Source organism: Dreissena polymorpha, chromosome 12 (assembly GCF_020536995.1).
Source record: "Dreissena polymorpha isolate Duluth1 chromosome 12, UMN_Dpol_1.0, whole genome shotgun sequence".
In the NCBI taxonomy this organism is placed as follows: domain Eukaryota; kingdom Metazoa; phylum Mollusca; class Bivalvia; order Myida; family Dreissenidae; genus Dreissena; species Dreissena polymorpha.
Window position 1 is genome coordinate 7,284,752 of NC_068366.1, and position 11,663 is coordinate 7,296,414.

Sequence of the window (11,663 nt, forward strand, 5' to 3'; positions counted from 1 at the left end):
AAGAAAAAGAAATTCCAAAAATGTGTTCTTTTCATCGGTGAAATATTCACAGCTGTTATTTCACTGCAGAAATGTCATATTTTATCATTAAGTATAAAAGATATTGATCTTCACATACATGTTTGATTGCTTGGATATGAATTTTATTCGATCATTACATAAAGTGGCTGTTTAAATGGACATTTTCATTTTTATTAAATTCAATCTAATTATTTCCAGTTTCTAATTATCTTTCAGCTCTGCAAGAATATAGCAAGCTAATCCTCCTAGGTTTGTGGCATTTACAATATAACCAATTTTTAAATTTCTTAATGTTTTTAATTTGTCAACACTTGATGCAAATACATTGGTATTAGAATGTCTGTGTGCCGTTATGTTCCTTAAATGTATATATTAGAAAGTTAAAAATGACTTGATCCGATACGATCGTCAGCAGTCATAAAACATAACGCGCGTTTTATAACCTTGAAATATTAGAACACTAAAACGAATCTTATTTATACCTTAACTATCAATGGGCGTGTTTGCGTAGTGGTAGATTTATTGCTTGTGTTTATTTAATGAACTGAAATAGGCAGAAAATGCAAATATAAAAGGTTAATGACGATATAATGTTACTCAATTGATTTCTTCTATTAGTATGTTGATCATGTAAATTGAAGGTCCACTCACATGGGCTCCTGTATATCGTTGTTGACCTTCAATACAGGAGAGAGACAGAGAGAGAGAGAGAGAGAGAGAGAGAGAGAGAGAGAGAGAGAGAGAGAGAGAGAGAGAGAGAGAGAGAGAGAGAGAGAGAGAGAGAGAGAGAGAGGAGAGAGAGAGAGACAGAGAGACAGAGAGACAGAGAGAACAGGGAGAGAGAAGACAGAGAGGGAGAGACAGAGAGAGAGACAGAGAGAGAGATGGACAGAGAGAGAGAGAGAGAGAGAGAGAGACACATGGAGAGAGAGACGAGAGGGAGAGAGAAAGAGGAGAGAGAGAGACCGAGAGAGAGAGAGAGAGAGAGAAACAGAGAGAGAGAGAGAGGATAGAGAGAGAGAGAGAGAGAGAGAGATAGAGAGAGACAGATAGAGACAGAGAGACAGAGAGATACAGAGATAGACAGAGAGAGAGACAGAGAGAGAGAGAGATATAGAGAGAGATATAGAGATAGAGAGAGAGAGAGAGACAGAGACAGAGACCGAGACACAGAGAGACAAGAGACGATATATACAGATAGACAGAGAGAGAGAGAGAGACACACAGACAGAGAGAGAGACAGACAGACATAGAGAGAGACAGAGAGAGAGAGGGACATAGAGAGAGAGAGAGAGATAGAGAGAGAAGAGAAGATAGAAGAGAGAGAGAGATAGAGAGAGAGTATAGAAGAGCAAGAGAATATAGAAGATACGAGATAGAGAGGATCAGATATCGAGAGATGATAGAGAGAGATATAGGAAGAGAGAGAGAGACCAAGACAAGACGAACAAGAGATCATAGATACAAGAGTAACATAGAGAGAGCAGAGAGACAGACAGACAGAGAGCGAAGACAGACAGGACGAGAGAGAGAGGAGAGACCAGAGAGCAATACAGAGAGAGAGACAGAGAGAGAGACAGAGAGAGACAGAGAGATAAATTTAAACGTAAATATAATAAATGTATACACGATATGTCTTTTTAATCCAATAATTTACACCTCGCATGTTTTTTCATTTAGCTCTGCTAGCGGAACGGGTTAAACAGTTACATCGAACAGGTTTGTGGCAACACACTTTTAATCAAACTGTTTTGCAATTATCAACTTGTATTTACTCGTTGTATTTGATCGTGAATCATTTACCTCGTTTGTCATTTGGTTCCTAACCATTTGTACAATGTATGAATGCTGCTAAACGAGCAACTCGATTATACATATTTATATTTACTATATTTTTGAATTGTTCCGGAATGCTTGGAGAATCACGGAAAGTTGGATATAGCCTTCAAGATGGTTAAGTGTACATGTGCTCGTGCCCAAGTCCGTCTGAGCTTGTCCAGCTTAACTCCATTATTTAACATGTATTGTGACTAAATTGTCACACATTTTACCACGAGGATAGATCGCGTTGCATTTTACAATTTCATGCCGATCACAAACGCTATGTTATACAAACTTGCCACAAAATCCCCATCTGGAACCGGCGTGTGTCGTGTCAGATCCACGCCTCTTAAGCAAAAAATAATGGCTAACGTTAAGAGGTCAAAAATCGCTTCCAAACTGAAACTTAATTAGTTTTCATGCTTTTTTGCTCAGTCATCGGTTGTTACCGTGACCCAAGGCTCAGCACGACCAAGCTGAAGCTAAAAAACAAGCGCATCACTAAGAATACTGGTATGGGATTAGACTTGGAGAAACGTAAATACCCAGGGATAGCTATAGGTTACTTATTCCGGACATAAATTGGCGAAAGTTTACTTTCCCTTGTTCTGTTTAACCTTTTCCCTCATAACATGATAATGAAGACCCTCAACGACCACCACATTTCCGTCCCCATTGGTTGAATACCCATCTGTAACTCTATATACAATGATAATACGATTATGTTATTGACCACATTGTTGGCATCAGCAGTAAACCTCACACACAGAGTCTTTAAAAGAGAAGGGAATACGGGTTGGAAGTCAGCTCGAAGAAGACGAAGATCACGGTGAACAGTATGATCAACACCAGTGCATGAACGGTATTATGCTGGAATAAGCGACGGTCAGACTGCCAGTTGTTGTTAAGCAGCTTAACCAAGGACACTATCTTAATGTCGCGCGTAGTCTCCATCATACTGTTCGGTTGCTCCGCATATCCTACAAAAATCTTAAGACCAACGAGTAAATCCGGAACTTTACAGCAGCCAAAAAAAACAAACGCTCATTGAAACCGTCAAACGACAAAAGCTGGATTTGTTTGGACACATCACAAAGCACGACTCTCTGTGAAAAAAGGTGTGCAAGGATACGCTGCAGAGAGGTCACCGTCGAGGTAGTCAGAAGAAATGCTTGATGGATCATGTGAAAGAGTGGACGTCTCTAACCATGAAGGAGCTACACCCGGTATGCCAACAGCATATCTGAATGGCAGAAGATCTTTGTGTCGTCGTTCCCCTCAACGGCCAGCCATATTGATGATCTTAAAATAACTTGTAAAATAAAATAATTTATAACCAACATGTGGCGTAAAAGACGCTCTTACCTAAAGTGAAGGTCACACTTTTAGACTAAAAAATGTAAAATTTTATCATTTAAAAATTTTTCTGGACTGTAAATCAATTATTCTTTTTGAAATTTTAAACAGGTATAACTTGGGCTTATTATGTTTTAAAACATTGAGAGAGCACGAGATAATCAGCAATAGTACTTAAATCGCTATGTTTGAAATGCTCATGCCGTAACTCTAAGCGCATGCGCACATGTGATAACAGTTCTTTACTGTATTTTTTTCTTAAAGTATGATTTTTATAGGTTTAAGCTCAAATGCAACTGGATACGTATATATATCGAAAAAAATATGTATACACTACATTAATTAACGATATAATTAACGTTCAACTCTTTAAAAGTGGAAAGATGAAAACATATTTTTGAGAAACACCGTCGATATGACCTTTCGGACAATATAGCAAAAATGTCCGCTGTGTTGACAGTACTTGTCTTGTATTGCTCCTTAAGAGCAGTTGAACGATCAAACATGGTCATGGTTCTTTGTATAAAATTATATAAAACATTCTTGTTATTTTGCTTAATGTAAATCTAATATTGGAACTTGCGCCACAATGTTTAAGAGATGACGTTTCTAAATCATTATAAATTGTAGTTGTTGTAGAAAAAGTCAAATTTCTGTGAAGTTTGAAGTTTAAATGTGCTTAGATAACTGGTTGTATATTAAAACATATGTAACTAAGTCAAAGACCAGGCTGCTTGCAGTTCATTTGTTACACAAGCCTTGATTAAATTATTGCTATACAAATAATATGCAAATGAGTTTATGTAACTCGTATACATTTTCAAACGAAAAATTAATTCATATTATATTTAGTTCATACTGTTACACGATAACAACCTTATTATTCAGAATGTACCGAGATGACTAAAACATTTTCGATTTAAATTAAATATCAACGTACACCGTCCGTTTGTATATAAAAAAATATGTGTATATTCACGTGTATATACATTAGTTTCAAATAATGGTTAAATCGATATTCACCCCAAATGTGTGTTCCTTACCAAAGCGGTGGCCCCTGCTATGTATCATGTGTATGTTGTGCTCGATCGTTCTCATCGTAGCCTCCTTATTACGTTACAAAAGTTTTAATAACTAGTCACTATGGTCACGTTTGGCCTCACAAGATCTGATTATATATTCAGAGTATAACTTAGTAGAAAATGTGTGATTTTGTTTATTTTTCAAATCTCTTACTTAAAGAGTGCCTTAGACTGTATTATTTAAACTTGTAAATGCGTTTACACTTTGGCACCTTCAACAAACAATCACCAATATAGCCGTATCGGTAACAATAAATATACATTAAAATCATTATATGTTATTGAACTGCTGCAATATTTACGTATTGCACATATCTAAGCAGTTCGTTGTACTGGTACATCATATATTGATTTGGTATTTGACTCCGAAATATCATGCATACATCTTGTGAGTGGATACAAGCACATGATTCAGTATGCTAGCACTGATTCAAATATATGTCGATGTTGTTAACAACCAGAATAAAGGAAAGGTTTTATAAAAAAAACACATTCTTAATTTTCTGTTTGCAGAACTTCACCCGGAGCTTATGTTTTCCAGAGTGGACGTTATTCAGAAAGCAGTTCTTGCTTCATTATTTTCTTTATGGACGTATCTGCTTGGTTGCAAGCTGAAAGGTTTAGTAAAGTTCCTTAAAATATTTATATTTATATAATATGGTATGTTTTGAGTTATATATAACTTCGTATAACAATCAAATGATCTCAAGAAGACTGTATTGTTTTCATTTACGATGTGTTTGAATGGAACAGAAATAGCGTATATGCAGGTTTTCTTGTTTATGATCGTAATACATATTTCATTTCAGGAGGATTAAATGCATCTGCAGTTGTTTCATTTGAAGATCTTTACAATGCTTTGGAAGTTGTCAGTTATCGGTGTATCGATTCCGCAAATATTTTCCCTGATACAATCAGAATGTTCGTGCACTTTCCGGTGCTGAATTTCTCTGGTGAAGGTATATTGGTAACTGCAAATGGACATGATTTATTTCAACAGACTGAGCCTCAGAAAAATAGCACGAAACAGCGTATGCGCGACAGCGAATCATGAAAATAGAGATGGCTTTAGTAAAATGGAGTTTATCAGGTTGTGATACCTGAATGTCTAACTGGCGCAATGCCAGTAAGAAACTAAGTGTGAATGCTTTATTATTAAAAATGATATGATTATTAAACAGTATTTATTTTAAAAAGCTCATTTAAAATAAGATAAAGAAGACTATATTAACTTTAAACTAAGTATTTAAACTAATTAGCTTTCTACGTTAAAACATCATTGATATACGTAGCGGGAATAATGAACTTTTTTTCTATCCACTTTACGTGCCATGTCCGATTTTTCGCAGTTCAAAAGAGAGTACTCATAATTGATGAGTTATTGTGATGTGAAATTATAAGTGAGACTCGAAAATCCTAACGAATTGGAATATATAAACAGGGATCATTGTGCGCGACAAAAAGTGCAATAACGTTATACTGCCACCCACATTTTGAAAAACAGTCAAACCTTGTTTGTCCTTTGTCCAAATCATCAACTTCAAGATCTTAGAGTTATCTATCGCCCTTAGGAAAAGATGTTTCATGATAGATCTCGTATTATAGTGTTTTTTTGAAAGGATTTCACATTAAATTGTGAATTTGGCGATGGTATTTGTGTTATTTAGTTTTTGTGAAATGGTTCTACATAATGAAGTGTTTTTCTTCAAAATGTCCGTGTTTCGTTTTGTTTAAATGAAGCGTATGTTATTGTTGCCTGTTCGGACTGAACGTTGTTTAATTTTAGAATAACAAGGGAATGATCGGTCTTAAACCTGGTTTGATGCAACAGTTGTCGATTATATTGCAAAGTGATTCTGATATAAAGAAGGAGTGTAGCCTGCAAATATTATTTGTTTGGTGTTTGCATGACATTTACATTTGCGATCGGATGGATCTAATGTTCGCCAATTATCTAGAAGGATACATGTTTTAATTATATCATTCAACAATACCTATTTTTTCAGATGCGAATATGAGTTTCCATTTTTCTTGTATTTTATTGGATTTATCGGTATAGAAGTCTCCGCCAATCATTGTATTCTTATCTGAATTAATAAAGATATGCAATGCTTAGTAAAATTGTCTTTTATCTAAGTAAGGGACGTAAACATTTATACATGTTATTTGTTTTTCGTGTATTATAAGGTCAATGCTACCAGTTATTATATCCGTAAAGTTGCTGACCGTAATATTTGAGTTATTATTTATTAGAATTGTCCTTGATTGTTTGTTTGATGTCCACTGACCATCCCATTCGTGTTCTTTCATTTAATGTTTGAATGACAGTGGCCGTCTAATGACTTTCTTGTAGTAGGCTTATACTATGTTTTTTTTCTTCTTACCATTTGAACTTTTTTTAACGTTTTTCTTTGTTGTTTAGCCTCTTTACATTCAGTGTATATATTTTAATACTCATAAAAATGGGGTTATAATAAATTATATGTTAGTATGTGCTTGTCGATTTAGATACTATTTCAAAAAGATAAATAAACATATTCATGCTATTACATATGGATATGGGCTTACATGTTAAATCGATAATAAACAAGACATTTCTTTTACGTAATCAAATAATTGTCGAGTTAATCACGATACTATTAACATGTTGTACATGCACGTATTCTTAATATAATTGTAGTACTACACATATTTAAGCTAAACATCGTATGTTTCAGATAAACATATGAGTATAAATCAGTTAAAGTACGATTGTTGGCATAGTATGCCTTTCCTTTACTTATTGGCTTTAAACAATACGAAAATATGCGACAGTCATTAAAGGAAAGGTTTTAATGCCCCCGGATCGATAGATCAGGGGTATATTGTTTTTGTCCTGTCTGTCTGTCTTTATGTCTGTCTGTCTGTCATTCTGTCAAAACCTTGGTTAAAGTGTGATAACTTTTGCAATATTGAACTTACCAACTTGATATTTACCATGCATGTGTATCTCATGGAGCTGCTCATTTTAAGTGGTGAAAAGTCAACGTCAAGGTCATCCTTTAAGGTTAAAGGTCATATATCATTGTATTTTTCTTTCCTTAATCTTTAACCCTCGCTAAAGTTTTATCATAACTCTTGATCAAAGGTCAAAAATTGAAAAAAAATCATTTCTCCATTCAATCGCTTAATTACTTCTCGTGGAGCTGCACATTTTGAGTGGTGAAAGGTCAAGGACAATGTGAACCTTCAAGGTCAAAGGTAAAAATATTAAAAAAAACATTTTTCATAACTTGTTTAATATCGAACACAGCAACTTATCGAATGAAATATATCGAATGAAAGTTTTGCAATAACTTTTGAAATATTGAACATAGCAAATTGATATTTGGCATGCATGTGTATCGCATTGAGCTGCACATGTGGTGAAAGGTCAAGATCAAAGGTCAAAAAGGGGCGCATCAGGGGGCATTGTGTTTCTGACAAACACATCTCTTGTTATAACTTGGCAAAGATGATGATTGTTGTAAGGAAAGGAGTTTACGGAAAGGAGTAATACAATGATTTCTTATGTGTCGCCTACCTACTATCGAAAAGCACAATTTAAGGTTAGACATAAGATTTGTATTACATTTTAAATAACATAACTTGCAATTATGTTATAAAAATTCGCGATTACAAAAGAATATTCTTTGCTTGCAAAATTAGTTTACAACTCGGTCAAAATTAAGTATTGTTCAATCATTTATATAATATGTAATGTAAACAGTAAAGATGAATACAATTTTAAGATATTTCTAAGGGATAAACGCGCTATTGATTATTTTACCACTTAAACCCTTCAATATTATTGATTGTTTATACATTATAGCAATACTATTGTTTTCAGGCACATTTTTGATATACATATTCGTTAAAGTACCATTAATACTTCTATGTATATGTATATTTAAATATACATATTGGGGCTATTGATAGCAGTATATTAATTGACAAGTTTTTTTCAAACATACATAGTTCGTTTAGACATATAATTAGTAATTAGAACAACTATAAATGTGTATGTTAACGGTTAATAAGATTTTATACCAATATTGATTGTTGATATATTGTAACTGTTGTGTATGTGGGTTTAAGACAACGCGAGAACACCGGTCTGTTTAATGGCTAGTTTAATACTACACACATACAGCGATAGGCATGCAGCAATACAACATGGTAGGCGGGGTTTATCATGACTGACGTGATCATTATACATAACGATTCTCCCCTTTTAAATGTGTTGATCATATAATTATTCATAAAAATCATTTCATAACGCATTTAAAAAATAATATGAATAATCATTTTCAAACATAACATTTCTTGTTCAAATATCAACTCAGCCAGTGTTATTATCTAATTACTGTGAAATTACGCATTAATTGTCCATTATTATATATCGTTACTACACAATGATATAAAATCCTCACAGCTCATTAGCATTCACAAGTACCAAAATGTCCGAGGAAAAGTACTGCAGCAATTAATCTGATTAGTTATAAATTACTACTGATAAGACAGTCGTTTAGGCTGCCACCTGTTTCTCAATGGATACCGACGCTCCTTAGTTAATTGCTCATTTGAAACCAGAGGATCATTCTGAGAATCATTATCATTTTTATCTTTGTTCTCAATTAGTACCGGGTGGTCTGACATTAATTGGCTATGACACGGAGTCTCGGAAACAGATAGCGGTTCGCACGGTAATGGGACTGTGTCATTTTCATATGAAGCGTTTTGCACGTCCGTAGCACGAAGCTGATCAATGTGCCTTCTCCACACTGTATTACCGATGTCCACTTTGTACATAAGTGGTCCGTCGCGTGAAACAAAAGTGCCCTTTTATCAATTTTTCCTTAGAGTTAGGCCTAAAATCTCGGGCGAGGACACTCTGACCTAAATCTAGTTCGCGAAATGTATTTCTGTCCGGAACTGACATTTTCATTTTTCGGTCATTCATGTGCTGCTTAGTATCAGGTTTAAGCAAATCTAACCTACTTCAAACATCACGACCTAAGATCAATTTTGCTGGTGTTTCGCCAGTTGTAGAATGCGGCGTGTTACGATATGTATGCAAAAAGCAATTCAGTTTCTGGTTAAGGTCATCCGTTTCGCTGTTCATTGCGCGAATGCTTGATTTGAAAGAAGCATTGAAGCGCTCCACAAGACCATTTGTGGATGGCTTAGCGACCGCAGTCTTTATATGGAGAATTCCGTTTCTTTTCATGAACATGGAAGCTTTCAGATGTAAACGTACTTCCATTGTCAGAAACAATTTGTTTCGGTAACCCATATCTTGCAAATACGGTTCGCATGATTTAAATTGTTCTTTCTGTGTTCGTTGTATTCCTTTCAATGACCTCAGGCCACTTAGAGTGAGCATCAACCATGACTAAGAACATTCGTCCTAGAAACGGGCCCGCGAAATCTACGTGTATCCGCTCCCAGCTAGAACTTGGCCATTCCCACAGATGTAATTGGGCATGCGCTTGTAAATGCTGTTGCATTCCGCAACCATTACAACGTTTGATCAGACTTTCAATGTCGGCATCAATCCCCGGCCACCAGACATAGCTCCGAGCTAGTCCTTTCATCTTTACAATTCCCGGATGGCTAGCATGTAACAGATCGAGCACACGCGTTCTTAGTTGAATGGGAATGATAACCCTATTTCCCCACATCAGACACCCACGATGAAGTGTTATCTCGTTTCGGCGGAAATAATAGCTTTTGATTACTGGGTCATTAGCGTTTGAAGCCCAGCCCTTTTTGACGTATTCTTAGACGCGTGACATAATTGGCTCGCGCTGCGTTTTGCGGCTAATTTGCGAACTTGTTGCAGGGAGTTGCTCGAATTGTGAAGTGTAGAATATTTCTTCTACATCATCAGAGTTATGATTATGATTCAGCGCGGGTAGTCTGGACAACCCATCAACATTTGTATGCCGTTTTGTGCATTTGTACTCTATGTCGTAATCAAAACCGGATAGGTACAAAACATATCTTTGTACGCGCGCAGCAGTTGTTGCGGGTATGCTTTTGCTTGGACTGAAGATTGATAACAGCGGCTGACAGTCCGTTACTAGGCAAAATTTCCGACCGTACAGGTATAGGTAGAATTTCTTTACTGCCCAGACTATAGCCAACGCTTCTCTATCAATCTGCGCGTATCTTTGCTCGGTATTGCTTAATGACCTTGACGCGAAAGCAATAGGTTTTTCAAAACCGTCTGTCATGACATGAGACAGTATTTCCGATATTCCTACCGGAGAGGCATCCGACGCCAGTCTAACAGGTAGATCTGGGTTATAATGCGTAAGCACGAGCTCAGAAGTGATCAGCTTTTTTGAATTTTGGAACGCGATCTCACATTCTTTTGACCAAATAAACTTACGATTTTTTCAAGCATCGCGTTCAGTGGTTTAATGACAGTCGCGAGATTCGGCAGAAACCTGTGGTAGTAATTGAGAACACCGAGATACGCCCTTAAAGAAGTAAAATCTTTAGATGTGGGTGTGTCAATCACAGCATGCACCTTGTCATTACACTTCCATAATCCATCTTTGTCGATCTCGTGTCCACAATACGTAACTCTATCTTCAAAGAACACACATTTGTCTTTGTTTAGTTTTAAACCAAACTCGTTCAAACGACAAAGCACTTTCTCGAGGTTATCAAAATAAGACTGATCACTGTCCCCTGTCACGATCATGTCATCAAGAATGCATTGCACTCCAGGTATTCGTTGAAGTATCTGGTCAATTGTGCGTTGCCAGATTGCGGGAAGTGACGATATTCCGTACACACATCTGTTGTACCGATACAGCCCTTGATGAGTGTTAATGGTCAACAATTCCTTGCTGGCGTCGTCGACCTCAAGTTGGAGATACGCCTGGCGAAGATCCAGTTTCGAGTATTTCTGTCCGTGTGACAGATTCGCGAAGATGTCCTCGATCCTTGGTAGGGGGTATTTGTCAACTTTAAGTGCTTGGTTGACTGTCACTTTAAAGTCTCCACAAATTCGAACATCCTGTCCGTTGCTTTTCAATACTGGAACGATTGGCGTTGCCCATCTGCTGGTATTTACCTTCGAACTAATACCTTGCCTTTCAAGGCTGTCGAGTTCACTCTCTTTTTTCGGTTTCATAGAGTACGGAACTGTCCTTGCTTTCAAGAATTTGGGTGACGCGTCTTTTTTCAATGTTTACCTGGCTTTTATGTCCTTTACTTTTCCGATACCTTCATCGAAAACAATTGCATTGTTTTTCAAAATCGTGTTTAGTCTGTCTTTAACAATATCTCTTTCGATCACGTTTACGGGAACAATGCGTTGCCAGTCTAACTTGATAGCCGTTAGCCAGT

The 11,663-nt window shown here is 36.3% G+C and overlaps 2 protein-coding genes across 4 annotated transcripts in view; one reads left to right on the forward strand and one right to left on the reverse strand.

Moving 5' to 3' along the window:
• The window catches only part of LOC127853361 (uncharacterized), a 39,925-nt gene extending 33,154 nt beyond the window's left edge, over nucleotides 1-6,771 (forward strand). For 2 of the 3 annotated variants that reach the window (XM_052387826.1, XM_052387824.1), the window contains 4 exons: nucleotides 238-270; nucleotides 1,702-1,740; nucleotides 4,794-4,898; nucleotides 5,090-6,771. In XM_052387826.1, the coding sequence (XP_052243786.1) occupies nucleotides 238-270; nucleotides 1,702-1,740; nucleotides 4,794-4,898; nucleotides 5,090-5,334 (422 nt within the window). In that variant the 3' untranslated portion in view covers nucleotides 5,335-6,771. The remainder of the gene's footprint in view (nucleotides 1-237; nucleotides 271-1,701; nucleotides 1,741-4,793; nucleotides 4,899-5,089) is intronic. The other variant, XM_052387825.1, reaches the window with a different exon arrangement.
• Nucleotides 6,772-10,638: 3,867 nt separating this feature from the next.
• On the reverse strand, nucleotides 10,639-11,448 carry LOC127853854 (uncharacterized protein K02A2.6-like). The gene has a single exon (XM_052388655.1). It carries the CDS (start codon nucleotides 11,446-11,448, stop codon nucleotides 10,639-10,641), a length of 810 nt encoding a protein of 269 aa, XP_052244615.1.
• Between the last annotated feature and the right edge of the window lie 215 nt (nucleotides 11,449-11,663).

What these genes read in the sequence shown, in the direction of transcription:
- LOC127853854 (XM_052388655.1), bottom strand. Translation starts at nt 11,448, where the DNA reads ATGAAACCGAAAAAAGAGAGTGAACTCGACAGCCTTGAAAGGCAAGGT.